General features: G+C 41.0%; 1 protein-coding gene across 1 annotated transcript; it reads right to left on the bottom strand.

Annotated features, from left to right (window-relative positions):
* Positions 1–1,198: 1,198 nt before the first annotated feature.
* Positions 1,199–21,432, bottom strand: txnrd2.2 (thioredoxin reductase 2, tandem duplicate 2). Its single transcript, XM_084946093.1, has 17 exons — positions 21,344–21,432; positions 19,989–20,054; positions 19,850–19,906; positions 19,605–19,749; positions 19,180–19,254; positions 18,380–18,458; positions 17,558–17,620; positions 17,357–17,427; positions 14,048–14,067; positions 13,814–13,905; positions 13,544–13,718; positions 9,060–9,196; positions 5,886–5,981; positions 5,244–5,336; positions 3,957–4,028; positions 3,778–3,875; positions 1,199–3,561 (listed from the first exon to the last, which is right to left on the bottom strand). The coding sequence occupies exons 1-17, from the start codon at positions 21,417–21,419 to the stop codon at positions 3,432–3,434; spliced, it is 1,545 nt and encodes a 514-aa protein (XP_084802219.1). The 5' UTR covers positions 21,420–21,432; the 3' UTR covers positions 1,199–3,431.
* Positions 21,433–21,951: the final 519 nt, after the last annotated feature.

Genomic DNA, 21,951 nt, shown 5'->3' with positions numbered 1-21,951 from the left:
TCAGACTGCAAGCTTGTACGTCTAAATGTCTTTGCTCTGGTGACAATGACTTTGTGGAGTTGTGTAAAGTCAGTGAAGCCTCATCTAAACATTCTTCACGGGTCAACCACCAGATTTCATACTTGACTTCAATGAGCAACTGTCTCAAACTTGGGACGCCAGAAGAGGGAGAAAGTGTCAAAGTCTAAGAGACCAGTTTGGTGAGCTTGGAGGCCCCCCCGCCCTCATCGTACTCCTTGCACTCCATCCGGTCCCTGCAGGCAACAACTAAGGCTGACAGCTCTTGAGCCAGATACAAGCAGTACAAGAGGCAGTCATACTTGGCCCCTATTCATTTCTTCAAGATAATCCTCGCTTAGGTTTTGAGCTGTTTTCTGTTCCAAGCGTCATTTTTTTGTTCATGTTTACACAAGGTATGTATCCAATTCCCCTCCTCCCGAGGATTTTGCTCTCGTTGTGAGGCCGCATACCCAGCAAGTGTGTTTTAACATGCGTACGAGGGGTTCTGCTCTCCCAGCAGCTTTGGATGCTAGAGCTCAAGACCTGAAGTGACAAAGACTTCGTGAATGTCTGACTCACAGAGAACTGTCAGTGCTCAATGGGCTGGATTAAGACGGAGCGTAGGACTGAGCGCACCCTGGCATGTTGACATGTTCTACTAAGTGCATTTCAAGGTGGATTTAGCCTGTTTGCTCTATTGTGGAGCGGCAGAAGAGAGACAATTGTTAAATGGGGCTGACTATTCTTGAGACGGCGGGTGAACTTTACTCCCACTGTCTGGGTTAGGACTGACACCGACTTCATTCCTAGGGTGAATGAGGCTGCTGTGGATCCTGGGGAGGTTCAGGGGTTTTCGGAGAGCTCGGTCCTTAACCAAACAAACACAGTGGAATTTCTGCCATTGTTGGTGCAGAGGGTTGAGTGACAGGGCTGTAGAGGTGAGGTGCCTGTCAGCAGAGACAACTCAGGGTCAAAGTGGAACCATCCCTCGTGACACTGCTTGATATTAACACTGAGCCACGTAGGTTATTTTCAGATAGACCCACAGAAATTCAGATTTATACCGTCACTAATGTTGACTTCTTTAAGCTTAAACATTCACCAAAATTCTCCAATATCCTTTTAAAAATGCTTTCAGGTGGATCTTTCCCCCTTTCTATTACCAATGAGTCGTTTATTTAAGGCACATAGCAGTAAATCAGTGGGCATCACTATTTTATTAGGGACAGTGCAACCAAATGTGTTATTACTTTACAGATAAATTATGTATCACAAAGCTTTAACAGAAAATGACACTTCTCTATTTACAGCTACTAACATTTGCAGCCAGGTGACATCAGACCTGCACTCTCCAGTTTTGGCTTTTAGTGTGGGTCATCATTAGCTGGCTGACCTGAAAGTTGAACCCTGACCCCCTGCAGAGCACAGCTGAGGCTAACTGGTCAAAACTTTGGCCCTGAGTGACTGATCAGCAACAACAAAAATGATTTAAGTTGGACAGAAAGGTTTAGTAAAAGAAAATACTGACCATTTCATTTTTGTGCGTGTGAACAGCCATACTGTGTGTAAAATAACAGAGCAAATGAGACAAAGCAGAAGGGAAGTGGAGGGTAAAAAGCAAACAGACATTACAGTTACACTGATGGCCTCAACGACTTCCCTCACGCTGCCTTGGGCCCACCCTTGGGGTCTCTGAAGTGGCTCGTTAAGCACAGGAACATGGACTCAATTACCCCGGGCACCGCTCGGTGTTGCGTTGTGTTGGTTGGCTGCTTGGACGGTTCTGTCTCCCCCCCCTTCCCTTTCCAAAGGCCCCTGCCATGCAGTGCCGCAGCATATGAGCCCTCTGTGCTCGAAGTGATAGAGTCAAGCTGTTCCTGCTGAGCGGAGGTCAGGGTCCTTCAGTCAGCACCTCAGCCCTGAACAGAGCACACAGGAATCCCCACCACCACCCACCTCATCCCTCCCTAACCAGGGCAGAAGCTCTCTCTCTCTCCTCCAGCCCGGGTCCAAATAAACCTGGAAGCTCTCTCTACTTCTCTCTTTTTCATCTCTCCATCTCCTGGCACGCTGTCACTCCCCTCATCGGAATCATTAATCAGACTGGGCAGATTAGACTTCAAATAAAAATAAACTACCCTGAGCACCCTCCTCTTAGGCACCTCCATTTCTGTAGCAAAGCCTCCTTATTGACAGGCCTCCTCCCTCCTCATCTACTTAATAAATCCAAGATGTCTACGGCAGGCAGCAGGTTGAAAACTTGAACACTTTGGCAAACTGTGGGGGTCCATTAGTGCTTTATTGATATAAACAACTCACCTTATCTTCAAAGGTGATGACTCTTGAGAACTAACCTGCCATCCATGTAAATACACAACAGATAACCCTTATCAGCTTGGCTCCAATAAAGCCAGTCTGCCTTCCAGCTTCATTCAAAAGCACATATCTTTTATAGGGATTAAAGGGATTAAATGTGCAGCCTGAATGTATTCAGGTTTATGTTTTATCCACTGACTATCCTGTCTTTCATTCTTGGCTCCTCTCAAAAAAAGAAAAAAAAAAGGGGGGAGAATTGGAGTGCAACAGTGCCGCCTCTGGGTGAGGCTGAGTATTGCAGCTGTAATAAAGCTCTCACTCACAGCACTCTAATTAATAGATAGAGCTCTCCGTGCCTGGGATGTGGCATCCATACAGCTTTTGACAGTACGCACTGGTAGTTCCACTGCACTGCTTCCATGCGTGTAGATGGTGGAGCGCACAGAAGGGAAAACGAAAGGGCTCTGCTGGGCCCTAAACAAGCAGGGGTGCCCCGGCCCAGGAGGTTGCTGGCTGACTGACAGGCGCCCCGTCGACTATTTGTGTGTGTCCATGGGAAATGGAACGGTGTCGCTGTGGCGAAGGCCCTGGGGCCATCCATCAGTGTCATGGTGTTGGCGGGTGGGGTGTATGGTATGTGTCACCTACAAGACTAATGGTCAGGAAGTACAGCCAGAGAAACAACAATATTTGCAGAATATATATATTCAGAAGAACGCTCGGACCCAGTCTACATTTCTCGTGCGGTTTCAACAAAATTCTCACCGCGGGCCGTAATCCTGATTGATGAGCCTGTTTATTTAAAAGACGCTCACTCTGTAGCGGGCCTCTCATGAACCTCACATCTATAGCTGGGTGATTTTAGAGCATGTACACAACGTTTGTGTAGATTGTATGATAACAGTTGCGGTTATCACTTGCTGTATCAGTGAAGATAACCTGCATCACCAGCCTGTGAAGAGACATTGATTCACAGGTTCCAGCCGCGTAAACAGCGGGCCCTCTAGAAATGGAGAGCTAGGAGGAGAACGTGGAGGATAAGCCTAGGCTAACTAACTTTCTGCTTTCGCCCCGAGGAGCCTGCGTGCTCACTGTGTGTTCAGAGACCGAGGTGCTTAACCTCAGCAGCCAGTTACTATGGCATCCAAGCCAGAGCGCTTAGTGATGTGGACCTTGACCACCTCCTCTGCACAGGTGGGGTGGATTCCAACTGTCTGTATCAGGTGAGAATATGTCACCCCACACCTAAAACACAAAAACAAGTAGTCCCTTCAAGTTGCTTTTACTGATATTCGGCATGGCATGGCATCACTGTATCCTCATATTTTGTCTCATTAAAAAAAAGACTTTCAAATCAACAGTTAAATCCACCGAGGACCACAGGAAGATAAAAATAGTGTTTGTAGGTCCATTGAAAAGGCTCCTGAGAGTGATCAGAGGATTGAGGACGTATTAACTTACTGGAAGCCCACAGCAAAGCCCTGTGCGACTTCTCCAGCGTTTGGACCAGTGAAGTGCAGACCCAGGATCTTCCCAGTGCCACCCTGCTCACATACCACCTGAAGCCAAGAAGCCATTAGTTATTCAGCTGCTGTATGGTGTTTAAAGTACCAACAGAAAAGTCTGCAGCCGAGCCTTACCTTTATGTAACACTGGCTGGCATCACGCTCTGCAACAGTGAATTCTAGGGGCTTGTAGAAAGCATGGTAGATCTATACATATCGTAGAAAAAGGAGAAATAGAAATATATAGAATTATTTGAAATCAGTCTAAAAGGCAAGAGTCATGATGATCTCTTCTTTTGAAAAGGTAAAAATACTTTAAACTTTCAATTCCAACAGTGCAACAAATACCTGAACGCTAATCAGAATTAGATGCAGACTTTGTTGGGTTTTTTTTTTTAAATTGAGAACAAAAAATATATCAGGTCTGTAGCCTCTACTGTACTTTGTCTTACAATTAAAGTCTGCCTAAAAGAAAAGCACTCTCAGTGCTGGTTTAAGATGCTGATTGGATTTCAAAGTCCTCACAGACATGTGCATTAGCGCGTTTCATTCTACCGTCGAACGTGCCGACACAAGTCGTGAGGACCGTGCAGCTGTCGGGGCCCGGTGCTGCAGTTTCTCCTCAGATCTCAGCCTGCCTGTCATCACCCCATACACACCTCAATCAGGCCTCCTGCTCACCTGTCACTCACCTCCAGCAGCACCCAGCTCGGCGGCTAAACCGTTTATCAATGATCTTGTGCGGCTTTTTGCCCATCATCTGGCACACGCTGCACGTACACAAACAGATAAAATACGGCTTTGTGTACCTGTGTGTGCCACTGTTTGCTTAGGTGTTAGAGTCCATTGTGTTTTTTTATAATGCAGAATGTTGACAGTAACAAGCCGCTGGGCTCTGCCGGTGTCATTCTGTTTGAGCGTGTGTGAGACGCAGCTATTCATCGAGTATTGTCCCAGAAAATAAGACAACAATGGAGTGAAGGTATAGACACAGATGCAGTTTGTTGCCACAGCAGTTGTTACATTAACAAATAGTGTGGGGAGACCACCTTACAGACCACTTAAATTAAACACATGAAACTTATATTAAATGACCTTTTATGTCAAGGTTTAAGTTATTTTAGTACCATCAGTGACATCTTAAGTAATCTATAGGTTAACACACTTCAGTCACACCCTGAGTGAGGTTTTAGAAGAATGTTCAGCTCTAATCTATTTAATGTCTTTAATCTTAGTGCTTAGTGTGTTTTAGCTATAAGCATCCAGCAAGGGACTGTAGATATGCTTAGTCCTGCATATATTTATTCAGCTATGAAAAAAAAAAAAAAAAATGAAATGTGGATATATGAAAATACTCCAAATCCATTCAGAAAGTATTTTACCAATCAGCTGCCATGAGCTGCTTATAGCATATAGTCTTACCTCTATTCCATCTTTTCCATGCCTTTTCTCAGCCTCTTCCTCAGACAAACCTACACAGCTGTACTCGAGAGGGGTGAACACTGTGGTGGGCACCTGTCACACAAAATAAGAACACACAGAATTTAAAAAGTCCAAGAATTAAAATGTCCGTTCTATCGTGGACATCGTTTGGGTCGGATAATCTCAATACTCTGCTTTTTATGTCAAATCTTCCCCCCCAAAAAAAGGCTAAGAATGCTACATTATACAAATAGTGACACATTTCAAACAGATTAATATGGTGTGAACATCGCATCAAATAGACGGCAGCTTATTAGTCTTGGGCTTGTGTTAGTCTCTTGTAGGATGCGAACCCAAACAATCATAATAAAGCCTTCATTAAGACTTGTTGATGGATGATAGAGTATACATAGGAAGAAGAATGATGATGTTTTGGAAAATGCTGACACATTATGTTATGAATCATATGGGGGTGGATGGGGGAGTACATAAGAGACTCCAACCACGGAAACAGCAGAAATGATCATAATTACACACAAAAGAAGCGTAATGTATAGATGCAAAAGGCCCAACAAGCAAGAAAGGTGCTCTGTGTGTGTGTGTGTGTTTGTATGTATTTTTTTGCATTTCTGTGCGTCTTACGTTGTCATAGTTCATGAGTTCAGTGCTTTGACCGGCCAGTCTGCGAGCCAGAAGCTTTCCAGCTTTAATGGCTGTCGGGGTCAACTCAGGACGCCCCTAAAGCAGAAGAAAATTTGAACTCAGTGAATCTGTGTCACACACACTCACTCACACACACACACTCTCTCTCTCACACACACACACACTCTCTCTCACACACACACACACACACACTCTCTCTCACACACACACCAGACAAATTAAACAGGCCAGCTCGCAATCTGAGAAAGTAAAATAACATAAATCTTTAAAGGCCCACGAGCAAAATTTGACACTTGCGATGTCCAGTATACGATTCCAGTTCCTGCAGCTCTAAAACAAGATTTCTGCTCCACCCTCACAGTCTTGCTCAGACTGTCATTTCTTAGACTGAGCAGAAACGGTCATAATTACAGGCAAATCTACACTCAGCTGCTGAGGTGCTGTTTTCTTGCCCATCGTACAGCAGCATACCAGTGACATGCGAGTTCAGACAATTCCACTTCAGGCTCTTGACTCTATAAGCCAGACATGCAGAACTTCACATGCAAACTTTATAATGCATACACCAATGATTTTTCTGTATTCAGTTAATAATGCAGCACAGATTCAAGGGCTCGTCTACATGTCCTCCTCACATTCTGTGCTCAGACTTTTATTCTTGTCTTTATTGGTTTACAGGTGGTCAGTCTCAGCTGTTATTTTCTGCAGTACTTTCAGCAGTGTGTCTTGGAAATTTAAGTCATCTTAGAGATCTCCTTTTTACACCAGTAACATTAATACATTAGCACAAATCCACAGAGGAAAAATCCTGAGTCAGGGAGTGACACAAGTAACAAGTGCTGCACCTTTACACTGTCTCACTCACTTACAAAAACAATCTCTGCTTTTGTGTTTTTGCATTTATTGTTTTGAAAGGATGCCAAAAGAGACAAGCGCATGGCTCCGGATACATACACAGACAGACGTAGAACTGGAGTGAGCAGGAAACAGTAGGGCTGCGGGGCAATTCTAAAGGCATGACTTCAACCTGTTAAATTACCACCACACATCCTGTTGTTCAAAAGCATCTCCTACAATGTATGCAGCCGTGCTCTCTGGTATTCCTGTAAGTGTTTAAACACCAGACGGCATGCGTCATTATAATGCATTTCTTGGCACTCAGATGGAAGGGGGAAAGGAAAAAAAAAAAATCAAAGTGCTGGACTAATTGTGAGGGATATCAATCCTTGAGCTTTTCAAATGCTGTGTAAAGCTGACTGTCAGTTTAGGGTGCAGCACAACTGATCACAGCCAGCTGTCAATCAAAAAGAAGCTCTGCCGGTGTGCGCAACAAGGCTTGGAGGCAGGAAGGAAGTACAGCTGGTTGGGGGGTGGGGGAAACCAACACATTAGATGCTGCAGGTTTAACTAGTCTTAACACGGCTGGTTCAGTTTGGAACACCCAGTGCTGGTTTTGTTAAAGCCCAGCTCGCTGTACACCTTCACTTAATCAGAGTTCAGCTCAGTTTTGTAGGTCAAACTGAATGAATAAAGATGCAATACTGTAATATAGAAAAATGAAATAAAAGAAGAAGCTGTCGAAATTTTAATCATGCAAATTATTTGTCTTTTTTTTATGACTTTCAAGATAGAAAACATATGCAGTTTGTAAAAAAATATTCATTAAACTGTTTGTGTTATAGTACAATGTGAGAAAAGCTTTCTTTTCCTGGAGGTTACTCTGGTCCTGCAGTTACATGTTTGGCACGTTCGTAATGCACAGAGATCCACTTTGTCCACACGAAAACAATAAATGGCACAAAGGGTTTTCAAACTATACTTTGCATAGAAAATATTGCTATTTGGTGCAAAGAGATGCATTCTGCGATGATGTTGTCTGCAGTGATCATGCAGTAGAGAAGGGCAAACATCAAAGGGATTCAAGTTAATAATTTTATTTTATTCGTTATGCTCAAGTAGTACTAATATATCTATATATCTATATATATATCTATATATATATCTATATCTATATATCTATCTATATCTATATATCTATATCTATATATCTATATCTATATATATCTATATCTATATATATATATTATTATTTTTTTTAGCAAAATGAAAAAATGCTGTATTCTTGCTGTTAGTGGAGACTTACATTTCAGAGCTTTTAAATATAAGCTGGCTTGTTGAAGTCTTACAAAAAAAAGACTTCTTGCTGTTCTTAAAGTTTTACTAATCTGATCTTGTGTGATGTGGCTGTGAAGGGTTATTTCAAAAAATGGCCTTTTTGCAGTTACTTCCTTTAATCTCGGCAGGTTCAAATATTTAGTTTTCAGCATTCATACTTTCTGTGTCAGTAGTAATCAAGTGTTTACCTACTAAACATCCACCATTATAGAAAATTTTAACATCCACAGTGTATGGTCTGGACAAATTTACAAAGTATTTATAAAAAGAGAATGACTGTAAAACATTTTTACATTAAATCTTTATTTTAGCAATTATTAGTTGGAAGTTAGTACATGTTCAATTTCATTTCTGACTCAGGATATATATAAAATACAAAAACACAAACGTTTCTATAGTCAAATTGTAATTTTGAAGAAACTAGAAATTATTTATTTTCTATATTAAGTTGCCTCTTACTTTATATTTTATTTATATATTACTTAAATATAGTCTTATGCATTTAATAGTGCTTTTGGTTTGAAGTGTCTGTTTTAAAAGTAATAACCTACCAAGAGAAAAGTAAGTCCCTTATTAAGTCCACTTGGTGTCATTTTTAAATGTTCTAAACCTGGAAAAGATTTTGCTTGAAATGCTGCAAGTTCAGAGAGGCTCTTGACCATCCACTTAGACAGTTCCAACTTTAGCTCGTCTTCTCTCCAGTAAACACCAGTATAAGAAATAATAGCTGTACTGTTTCAATCACAACAACCAGCTCGTACTTTGCTGACATACAATGATGTGATCACCACAGAATTACATTAACTTCATGTTAATATTTTGTGAACATCACAGAACTGAGGCATCTCTGGGCCAACTGTTTAAACTATGCAAAGTATTATACAGTCTATTGGGATTGGTGTGGACTTTCAGCCACTGTAGCATAGTGCCGTTTCTCCACTTTAAAACAAAGCAGTGTCTGCTGTTGACAAAGCTTACCTCACCGATGTCACCGAAAGCGTAGATGTTTGGCACCGAGGTTGACTCATCAGGACCTACGACTATTTTCCCCGTCTCTTTGTTGAGCTGAACACCAAGCTTGTCTAGGCCCAGGGCTTTGGTTTCAGGAGCTCTACCTGAAGTTATTAAGAAATATTAGCAAAACAACAACAACAGAGGGGCATTATTAAATTACTACTGCATATGTATATATAAAAAAACCTGTAACTTGAATTACATTTTTATACCCAAAATTTCAGCCGTTACACTGGACCTCTGTGAGAAGTCTAGATACTAATAATCTGTGTGCTTCCTTAAAAGTTAAGTTTGGCAGAACAGAAGCAGGAGAACACCAAAAAACACTGACATTTTTAAGGACCTTGAACATCTTTAATAAAATTTAGGATAAACTCATTAAATAATTGTATTAGCATCTCAAATAGGATATTTTTTCCATTTTACATCACTGTATATTTAATATCTCTAGGTTTAAGATTGCCTTTTATTGGATAAATCTCGTCTTTAAACAGTACCATTATCAGTGATTATAAGGCAAAAACTCGAAGTCTGGTCAGCTGATGAGCAGCTGTGCATGGGCATCCCCCTGATCCCTTGGGATATCCCAAGGTGCAATTTCTGACACTTCCTGGGGGATGGCTGACTGATGCTGTCAACACCAAGTCTCCATGGTGATGGAGCATGGACCACATGCTCCCCCATTCTCAGCATAGCTTTTTGCAACCTGCATGGGTAGCAATAATAAACACCCAGTCCTGAGGTGCCCATGTAGATGCTATCGGACAGCAAAAATAACAAACGCCTGAGACCCTTTTTCCTGGCTGGAGCCGAAGAACAACGTCCTTCCCCTTCCTCTCAGACTGGTGGGGGTGGGCTATAGGGACCTGTCTAGGGCTCTACAGCATGTGTGGCTTAATGGGATTGAGAGCACAGAGAAGGAGGAGTCAGGGAAGTTAGCCAGTCATTACTTATTCCCGAGAGACGGAAATCTAAATATTTTCCTGTCCTGTGAGACCCAAACACTGCAATACTTGTCATTCTTGAGTTGGAATATTTTGTAGTGATTTGTAGCAAAACTTAGACATTGTATCTTTTTCCTGTTTAAATTAGGTTTTTTCAATTCAATTTTTAATTTCTTAATTTCTGTATTATTAATTTAAAATTAGGAATACATCAGGTCCCAATTAGTATTTACAAGTATAAAGTAAAACACTACAAACTAGTTGTAATATACAAATGTATTTTATTAACGACTTAATCTATTAATGTGTAATTTCAAAAGTGTCATCACATGTGACATGAGTAATTTAACTGCATTTACTATAGCAACTCTATTTCATATTTGCATTTAGGAATGAATAGATTTATAAAAACTTTATAAAGACTTCCTAACAAATCTGTAGCTGAAGGCCATGAAGAGATATGGCTGACACAGCTGGAAGATTAGACCTCTCGAGAATCTTCAGAAGTCAACAGGTAAAACTTAACCAGTTAGGTTTAACAAGTAGTTTACAACAGCCTGTATATATGGTAATAAAACAGTATATACCGTGGAGTGTCAGACAATATTTAGGAAGGTTAAATTTTACTGTTTCTCACTTGTTTAGTCTAGTTCTGCTGTAAGCTTACAAGGAGACTTCTGATAATGATCTATATCCTGCTTCAAAAGATTCATCTCTCCGACATAAATACATGTCTGTCACTGAGTTACTGTATACTTTAGATTATAAAATATTTTCACACTGGAATATTTTCCCATGTTGCTTGTCTGTGCTTTTCATTGTGTTATGGTGTCATAATATCTGTGTGTGTGATGTTTGTGTATTGTATGTACGGTCGGCAAGGTCTGTCATCTCAGTTGTGGGAAACTGCAACCGACAAATAAAAGCACTTCTCAATTAATCTAAAATGAAAAACTGTCCAAATTAGCCTATAAAAACAATTATCAATAAACTCTGAGCGGTAAGTACAGACTCTTTTTATATATCTGGTCTTTATGCCTGTAACTGCACAAGTTAAAATAAGATTGGATGCTTTCCTGATCAATAATATAAACCATATAAACAAAGATGAAATAGATGAATTTTTCTTGAGGCATCAGGTTATACAGAGTAACTAGAAAAAAAAACAGAGCACCTCAATGTATTTATTCTATAAACAAGAAAGAAATTATATGTGTAAAACTCAAATCTAACACTATAATGTGACCGCCCATACTGTATGTATAGCTTCTGCTCTAACACCATACTGAACATCTTTCTAATAATGACCAATTTCCTCACTGAGTATTTTAATTTGCGTGACAGAATCCTGTAAGAACAAAATGTTTTCTGCCAACCTCAGAACACGGTCAGAGGGTCGAGAGCTGCTGGTCAAATGTGAGCACATGTAGCTTTTTGCAACAATCACACTTCAGCAACATTTTAATTGAAATGTGATGACAACTGTGGGCTTAGCTGATTGTGTTGCCAGCACTTTTAGTCAAATCGGATCAAATTACACTCATACAGGCCAAGTGGAGCAGGTCAGCAGTGTTAAACTGAAGACTTACAAAGAAACTAAACTGAAACAAAATCTCATAAAACAGAAAAGAAAAAAAAAGGAAATGTTTTCAATCCTTGAGCAGTGCAGAGGACAGTGAGGAAGAAGACTAATGTGCCCACTGTCTGTATGCATGACAGGAAATGTGCAAATGTTCTGTTTCCTGGTGTGTTTCTGTGGGCACACCTGGACAGAGGAGCGGCGGCCATGAGGTCAGGAAGGAGCGGGGGAAAGGTGGAGGGAGGCATGGACATAGAGAAGGATGTGGTAGACTGTGGTGATACGGTCCCCTGGTCCCCTCTGGCCTTTAATAACTCCACAGAGGCCTGGGACTCTGCCTGGCCTCTAGTGTAAGGCAGCAGTAAAGGGAAGTGGCCTTGTACTCATAACTCCTGCATCCACACTTCAAAGAGCAGAAGCTACATTGTTACTGGTTCTCACTTTACTGTATGGGAACAAAAGCTGTCATTGATATAGATACAGGCCTCAGAGGGGTTTCAGCTAGTGGCACCAAAAGAGAGGAAACTTTGACAATTTCTGGAAACCCGTTAAAACTACAGTGTTGTTGCAAATAGTGAAAAATGTGAAGACGATAAAAACAAGCCAAAATACAGAGGTGTTTTGTGTACGGGGAATTGGGAGTAAATTAATTTTTACACTTTGTTGAGTTCTAAAATGTAAAGGCTTTGAACTCTCGCTCTAAACAAAGAAGGAAACATGAGCTAAGCAATGTCTCACACATGTTCACAAGTGTCTGCTGATACGCGCGCTCAGTGGAAACATTCACACCATAAGTCTAAAGCTGAGAGGACGACATGGGAATTCAGTCGCGGGAGGGAAGAAAGAACGTCATCTCAGCTGCAGGGTCACGCACATCCTCGTTGCTGTCACACGCACTGAGCCGAGGGATCCCCCTTCTCTCTCACGCAAACACTCAAAACTTTTCTGGTCAGTTTTTTGGAAGCAGAGTGTTGCCTTTGAAAGCATGCAACACAAACAAACCCACAATTGTGGCCCTGATGGACGGTTATTCCTTCCATTGTTACTCATGCTGCTGGTATAACAGAAGTGAAATGATAGAATACAGCATGAATAGATGAGGAGGAGGAAGAGGAGGACGACTGCTGGTAATGGCAGGCGGAGGGTTATGAGTAGGGATGGCAGTGACAGATGCAAGGTTGGTTTCCGCAAGGTTGGCACGGGCAGGAAGGAGCAGAGATAGAGAACAAAGAGGGGAACGTAGTGACCCTGTGCCTGGGTGCATCCTGCCCTTCTCCAACCAGAGAGCCAGGAGTGGGTGATTAACACTTCCCCTGGCCATTCCCATCACTCAGTCTTTATTACTTTGTTTTCAGCCTTGATTCATGTGCTATCTGCTGACACTGCACTCTATTTTAGATGACAGAGAAACCGGTGGCAGTGAGAAAACAGTAACACCAGAGTTTCATTACAGGGATATGTGGTTACACTGAGAGACTATTAAATGTAGTCTCAGTAAAAGCTCTACAAAATAGAGAATGAGGAGTTACACTATATTGCCAAGCGTATTCACTCGTCTGCGGTCACATGCATATGAACCTGATTGACATCCCATTTTTAATAGATAGGGTTTAATATGATGCCATTTCTTCTGGGAAGGCTTTCCAAAAGGTTTAGAAGTGTGTATATGGGAATTTGTGACCGTTCTTCCAGGTGCACATTTGTGAGGTCAGACACTGATATTGGACAAGAAGGCCTATGTCAGAATCAAGGCCAATATGTTTTCAAGGAACTCAAGGCTCACAACAGTCAGGTAGAGGTCAAGTCTAGAATCTTTATCTAACTTGTGTCAGAATCAAGTCAAGTCAGTAAGCACATAATGAGTTTCTAACTCTCCAGATCTCCAATTGATCTTCAAGATGTCCCTCTAACACACACAAACTCACCAACTGCCCATAACACAGAGTCAAATGTGTCCTTGTGCTCGCTCCCTGTCTGGGTGTCAGTCCAGGTGACCTGCAGGGCTCCTGAGGAAAGTTTTTCTACTCTGTTTGGGACAGATTTCCATGCGAATCTGGTCCCATGGGCTTCCATGTAGTCTGTCACTAGACCTGCCATTTGCTGTATGCACCAAAAGAGAACATTCAAATTCAAACATGGAAAATTTTTCTATCACAATGCCCAGAATACACAGAACCTGGTTCAGAGAGCAGTACCTGATCGAAACCCCGGAGAGCGATGCTGCGAACCATCACTGTGGTGTCCAAGCCGATGCCTTTGAGAAAGCCTGCACACTCCAGAGCTACATCTGAGCAACATCAGGTTGAGGACTAGAGCTTTTTTATTTTATTAGATGCCGAAAGGCAACAACTTCACCATTTGTCAGCTGATGATCAGCACACCTTACACAATGGGTTCATTTACCAGCTCTGTGGCAGACAAAAGGATACAGCTGGCTCCGACCACAAGTCTGCAAAACACAAATACAGAGAAGCTCTTAGCAAAACTAACAATGCAATAAAGATACATTTCATCATTTGCGCCGCTCACTTTGGCCAAATAAAACAAAACCAATCCAAAGCTAAAAGCTCAAAATGTTTTTACTTTAAATCCTCGAATTAGACAGGTGGGGAATTTTAAAACTTCATAACCTCGCGAGTGAGGACGTGTGAAGAAAATGCAGAAAACAGCGACAGTAAAAACTATGTGTGCTCTGTGCTCGCGTGTGGTCCAGATGAATCACGCTTGTAATCACGCTGAGATCTGTAGCGTTGAGGAGATCTAATTGCCGGCGTTTAGGCTAATCCCCGCAGATGGGGTGTGCCATGTTCAGGGCTCAAGTCCACCCATCTTCCTGCTGAGTGAAGGCTATCACCCACATGGATGAGGCCCCTTTTAGCATCACAAAACAGACCTCCCTCCCTTACGTCTGCTCCACATGACAGCTCTGGTTGCCTGCGGCACATCCTACCTCTGTCCGTGCTATCACTAACCACTGAAAGCATCAGTGCCCATGTTCCCCACGTCTACGCAATGCACAGCTGCACTTAACATGTATTGTGTAGTAGCTTAAAGAAGATTAGGCAAAGAGGTTTAGCTTGATTCCACACTTTCATCACTGAGAACCTGGTTCCAGCCCCCAACCCCCCATCACAACTCTTCTTCTGCTCCATTGTGTTTGACAGTACGTTTGACTGGTCTGTGCAGCTGCAACACATTCTTTTAAAAATACAAAACATTCTTTAAAAGGATGATGATGATTTGAACCTTTACAACCCTACTGACCCTCTTCAATAATGGCAACGTTTGAGGGAAATCAGAGGTTGTGAAATTCACATCAGCTTAGTAAACATGCATTAGGTTCACAGGCCAGAGTATCACCATGATTAAAAACAAGAAACAAAAAAATCCAGTAATAAAAGGAAAAATTCAAAGCATTTAATCTTATTTAAAGGTACAAGTTGGACAGGGAACCACCCAAGAAACATGTACATTGCTTGAGGCTTGGCTCCTGATCGCAGTGGTAGCGCGTTGATGGGGACTCTAGCCAAGGCCTTTTTCCTGAGGAAGTAGCTGTGCTTTCAGCGGTCGGTGGCTGCCAGTTAACCTTGGGTAGCTCTTCAAAAGCCAGGAATAAGATACACATTTGGATATTTCTGCGTCCTTGTTGAGTATGTCGGCAGATATTGCTACAAAGGACAGTAGGAGTTTGATATTTTTTATTACAAGCTGCTTACTTGTCCTGAAAGTATTTCAGGTTGGCCACAATGTCATCTCCTCTCTCATGTTAGATTACTGTTGTTGGTGAGTCTGACAAAGGTTACAGCTGGATTATAATGTAACAGTATGACTGCCTTTAACTAGCATTTCAGTATTAAAGTCCTCAACATAACAACTGATGCATTTACTTTGATAAACTGAGGAAAAAAACTGAATGACACTGCATTTTAGCTTCAACTGTTTTTTCTGCAATTCCTACTTTTTATCAGAATTAGAAGTCATTTAAAATAAAAGGTATTTATGAGAATAATGCAAATGTAGTACTGTGTATTTACTGTGGGTGCAAGTTAACACTTTTGGGCCAGTTTCATAAAACTGTGTGTTTGTGCATCCATGTGGGGAAGTTATAAAGGAAGTTATCATTCTAACTATGAATGGATGTAGATAATATTAATTGATGGTTTACATTAAGAATTGTGAAAAAGAAATGTGTTTTTATACACATTTTTGGCCTTTGACTTTTGGAAAGTGATGTTAAAATACATTCTTTGGGCCCAATTATTGCACTTTATTGCAGAGCTATGCGAGGCCGGGCTGGTATTTAGGTTACAGCACAGGGATACACTGTTGACAGTAAGCTGGCCCAAAAGAGGACCATTGACCTTGACTTATACAAGCGATAAGGTATTGAGTGGGGATTTGAAAATTCTCTGAAACCAAAACGGTGGGGTTTCTATCTCAAGAAAAATTCGCTTTTTACCACAGACTTGCTCTCAGTTTGAGAACCGCTAACGTAAATGATCAAGTGACAGTTTGTCTCTGTACAGAAGCAGGTATCGTATGTGGGTCTATTCATGACTATGTTCATGTTTCATTCTGACATGTTGTGCTCTGCAACTGCGTCATTTCTCTAAAAAGACACAGAAGACCTCTTCATGCTACATGTGGTCCACTACACAACACAGAACAAGGTTGGAGCCACTACAAAAACCCAAATACTGTGCCACACCAGTATCAATGTCCTGTTGGCACATGCTCACTGTTTTCCTCTGATAGCATGCTGATGGCTGCCAGGTAGGGCTGGACTCTGGCCCCGAAGCCAGATCTGTCATTTGTGTGTGTGTTTGCTTCAAGGTCCATTAGACACCCATCACTCCCTTTGTAACCCCCTTCTACACGAGCTCTGCCTCCAGCAACAACCTCCCGGACCTCACCTACACAGCTGATGCCTCGACAAGACAACACCTTCAGCTCACACTACAGTGTGTGATTAAGTTCCTATTGCGAGGAGGCTAATGCTAATGCTAATGCACAACTGTGTGCCTGCGGGGAAGTCGGAGGACTCCATTAACCAACGCTCTCTTACATCAAAGGACTTCCTGAGCTCAAGTGGTCTCTCTGAGTGGATAATTCAGTTTCACACACAAATATTTGATGGTGTTTAACAAGACAACGCAACAGGTTGCTACAGTCACAAAACCAAATCAATAAAATCGACATTTAAAAAAAAAACATTTGTAAATATGAACAGTTAATAACTACATGCTTATGTTTATATGGAGCTTTATTATCTGAATAATTATTTCTGCTTATCTATCATCACAAAGCAAACAACCTCCGCAGCCAGGTACACCACAACCACTAGTCACCATCTGCGCGATGTGCCAAGAGGAAACGTCAGGGAAAGACCAATTAACCAGGTGGTGACAGGCACTAAATGGCTGGATTAAAGGGCTTGTTCTCTAAAGGTCAGGATGCACACTGCTAATCTGAATCATGAGGCGAGGACAGGCTGACAGGAAGGGAGAAAAACAAACTGCATGTCCCCGATGAATGATTACAGTGCGTGACAGGCGAGATGTGCCATGTCAGCGAGCGAGGTAGCTCGGTGGGTAGAGCGGCGATAGAGCTGCAAAGGTTGGCGATTCTATTTTCACTGTAGCGTAATGTATAGAGAATGATGACGACAATCCTGTAGTTATTTGGAAGCAGCAGCAACATGGAGGCCACATATGAGATGTGTGTTCGTGTGCACTCACGTTTTTCCAGGAGACTTCTTCAACCAGAATATGTCGTCACTGGTGATGCCATGCTCCGCTGCTCCAGGAATCTGCAACAACAGTTAAAGCTATGAACAAAAATATCAATCTATCAGTCAACAGGTCTGCAGATAATGTTAAACACAACAAAGGGGGAACAGTTTCCTTGAGTGTAGCATATTAGGTCTATGGCATATTTACATTAGTGGGGTATTTGGGCCGTCCACCTGTGGCGATCACAATGTTCTTGGCAGTCAGGATGGTCTATAGAAGAGGAGAGGGAAGTGATAAATAACAGCTTTTGTTCATTTCCTTCAAAACATGAGGAAATGTCAAATGAAAGCAAGTGGTCCCTGCAGTATTCAGCATTATGGTGTTGATGGAAGCGGCGCTCTTTGTGAGTCTTCCATATTTTCCATCATATATACAGAGTGTACCCCACCTCTCGCCTTATAGTAGCTGGGATAGGCTCCCCCCCCCCCGAGGACCCTGAATTGGATAAGCAATAGAGAACAGATGGACTGATGGATATATACATACCATTAGATGCTCATTTGAAACACGACTAAAATTCAGACCACTGTACGCACTCCATTTCTGACATATTTTCTCTGTTCTTGACTGCGTATGATGTTAAAGATAGAGCATCTCCTTAATATGATCAAGTCAGGCTTAAAGCTCTAAATGGGAGGACAGACGCTTGTAAACTCTTTTGTTTCCAAGTAGAAGAAAGCTGGATTAAAAGAAAGCAGGGCACTACAAAGGCTTGTTTTAGACCATTGATGATGTACAGCACCAAAGTTTAGTATAACCTAAACAAGGCTTATGTGGAAATTATCATAACAGATTCTCTTTAACGAGACATCGAAACTAACATTCTTTTACTTAAATGTACATTTTATAATATACCAGCGAAAACAAGAAAAATTAAACGACTTAAAGAAATACTGTTAAAATGGGATATACGCCACACGTTATATTCTCAGTAACCAACAGCCAGTTTCAGTTAATATTGTAGCCCACCTCCTTCCCTGCTTTACTCAGTCCTCTGACTGTGTGCTCATCCACCAGACTTCCTTTAAGGTTCATGTATTTCACCTTCCTGCAAAACAGTAAACAATATATATATTTTTTACATAGTATTAAATGATGTTTATTGAAGCAGAACACGAAGCAGCATAAGTGGACCTGTTCAAACACTTGCATGTTGTATCTGCTTTGCCTGTAGTTAAAAAAAACATCCCCTTTTGGCTAATTGTTATTTTTTAAAAAAAGAATTCCTATAAGTAACATTAACACTCGAGCCCAAACAAATGATCTCACTGGATTGAAAGCTTTGTGGTTGAAGCTTGGGCACATTCACAGAGGTTAACACCTGTTTGCCCTACAGCCAGTCACTCTATCAACATGTGGTCACTGACGATCAATCCTTCAGCTGTGTGGTGTGTGTAACAGAAATGTACAGCCTTCAGCAATATGACGCCATGAAGAAGAAGAAGAAAATGGAACTAGGCTGGTGTGTAAATATTTATAAGTATCTTATGGAAAGTATAGAATGGAAAATTAACAGGGAGGGATAAAGAGTGTCACGTGAAAAACATTTCATATCTATTTTACGCACTAATTATTGTAGACAATCAAAACATATGCAGTTATATTAAGAGTTCCACAATTATTTCAAATATTAACATTTATTGCTGCAAAAAAGCAAATAGACTGTGAGGAGTGACTCACTATGTCCTTTACTAAAAGAGTTAACTAACTGAAACATCACTGAAATCAGTAAGTTAAATAATGATAACAGCTGATCTGCTGTCACTCACTTGTCCTGCAGTTGAACTCTGTGGCCCCAATTTAGCGACTTGACGTGGTTTTGAACAGCCTCAGCCATGGTGGGCCTGGAAAACACACCAGGGGTAATGCTATAAACCAACCACAGCACTGCAGCAATAAACAATGCAAAGAGGGAAAAGAAAGACCAGACTGCTGGGATTTTAAACACTTTAGAAGTTATTTTTTAAAGACAGACCAAATAAAGTTTTAATGCATTTTTTTTTATTTCTTAATTTTGTCTTTTTTTTTAAGGAAGTTTGAATTTATTGATTAAAAATGAGTACGAACCTGCAGAGGAAAAGAGGACACCCTGTCTTACTGTACTTACATCACTAGATGGTGCCACTGAGCTATTCATTTTGTGCTCCTATCTCCAGGTAAGACATAAGAGCAACTAAGCTTGGGTGAGACCTACCAGTCGTGGGAGATTGTGTCTGGGATCTGCCAGCCATACTTCTTAGCATCTTTGACTGCAGTCCCAAGTAAAGCAGCCTGATGCATGAGCTTCTTAGGAATGCATCCCACATTAACGCACGTACCACCAAGACCCCACTTGGTACCTGTTAGACAAAGTGAAATAGACTCAGTCTCATCTGTAAATCTCAGCGTTTCAGCTGGTAGAAATAACTGAAAAACTATGCTCTGTAAAATGTACTTCACCTTTGGCAGATGGTTCCACATAATCTAACACAGCCACTTTCTGTCCCACTTGTGCCGCTGCAAAATGTTATCATATTGTTAGCAGGTTCCTCAAAAATGCCTCTGGAAAAATTAAGGAATAACAAGGATAACACCTCACCTTCTTTGGAACAGGCAAGACCTCCAGAGCCCCCACCAATAACCAACAGGTCATAGTCGTACTTCCCTGCATGAGAATATAAAATCAATAGTAGCCACAGTATAATTATGAAGGGTGGAATAGTTGGGGGGATTGATACAGCATATTATTGTGATATTTTACATGGGGATATACTAACAACAAATATTGATATTTTAAGAAATAAACTGAAATACTGCAAATTAGAGGGCTCATCTCCCACATTGCCATCCTGAGATAATAATAGCCGAGCAAACTTACATTCAATCGGCTTGAATAAAAAACATCTAAACGAGCTAATGACTCAGTCACATAAGTGCAAAAAGGACAGCAACCTGCTTGCATCTACAAAAATAATAATAATTAATAAAAATGGTGGCTGACTCTTGACTGTATTGAATTTTTTCACATATTGTCAGTGACTGGAACTTGAGGTGAATTGTTGGCCACAGCTTGAGGGTGTTGCACGCTCAAGACCATTTGTGATTCCAAGGTGATTGCACAGGTCCCCTGATAGGAGTCAACCTTTCTGCAAACAGCTGCAGTCTGACTTGGACTGACTCGCAGAGAGAGTGTCAAGGTTTGCAAATAATTGCTGTCTAATTTATAAATACAGACAGAATGAGTCTTGGACAATGAGCACAACTTGAGGGGTCAACTCAAGTTGTGGATCTGTTACTGTTGTATTGACAATAAAACACTTTTAAGCTGTACTTCTGTACACCGTGACACTGGATTTGAAAACATTCCTCAGTTGACCTGGTTCGGAAAGATTTCCGTCACGTGTTAGACTACACAGCGTCCACGGGAGGTACAGCAGTCCTTTCCACTTGAATTATTTTACAAGACAACTTTAACTATTAATATTAATTATCATTATGCTGAAACGTCGTGTCTGAATTTAATCTTAAAGTAAACATGCTGTCGTTATTCTTGCTGACAGTATAAATATTCCCCCAAAACACAAATGAGGGTGTAGTTAGAGCGTTTTACAGCACTAGCTGTTAACTAACGAGTGTTTGAACAACTAGGTGATGAAGCTCCTGTTTGGTAATATAAAATTCAACGAGTTCTCAGGAATTAGCCAGTTACTCATCAGCGCAGTATCTACCATGAAAAAGAGCGTTTTCCAGTGTTACAGAAACTAAAACTGGCATAAAGTGACCATGAATTAAAGAAGCTACAGAAATGACCCCGGTAACATTAGATAACAGGACTTCCAGTGTTGCTGGCGACATTTTCCGTTCTGTCTGTTGACAGGAAAACGCTTTCAGTTGTTGATACCATCAAATTTAAATACCTGTTCATGTAGTCCCAACATAATAATTTTACCTCACCTGTCAGTTTTCTTGAAAATATGTGCAAACAATTAATCCTTTTCCACCGGTGTCTGCCTCTGTACAACGCGGCCATGTTGTTATTATGAAAGGACCCAGAACGGGACGATGGTGGCTAGAGACATGCCTGCAAAGAAATACTGCACCATTATTACAACTGCGTTTCATTTAATTTTTTACGAGTAACGTAATAAATATTAATGAATTTAATGGTGTAATTTTGAAATAATCTTAATAATATAAACTATTAATTTATGTCTACTAAATAAATGTTCATACATGAAAATGGATATTATTTTACATTTCATCCGTATAAGTCAAAATACGGAGGAAATTTCTTTGAACATACAGACTGTCTGCGTTAGGATTATTTAGTATTTCGTCAACAATGACTGGTAACCTGAACAATATTTAACTGAAAGAGATGCACTGTTTGGTTCAAATAAAAGAAAACAAACTTTCATCTTCTTTATCAAATCTGTATCGTACAGTATAAATAAAAATGTTTAACATTCTTAATTTGTGCCTCATTCACTTCACAATCAGTGCATTAGCAGTTTAATGTCTCTATTATTACTCAGTTAATTATCTCAATTACTGACATAATT

Source organism: Perissodus microlepis, chromosome 12 (assembly GCF_051167445.1).
Source record: "Perissodus microlepis isolate ML-2025 ecotype Zambia chromosome 12, ASM5116744v1, whole genome shotgun sequence".
NCBI classification, from domain to species: domain Eukaryota; kingdom Metazoa; phylum Chordata; class Actinopteri; order Cichliformes; family Cichlidae; genus Perissodus; species Perissodus microlepis.
Note: the sequence above shows the minus strand (reverse complement) of the source record. Positions and strands in the feature narration are given on the sequence as shown.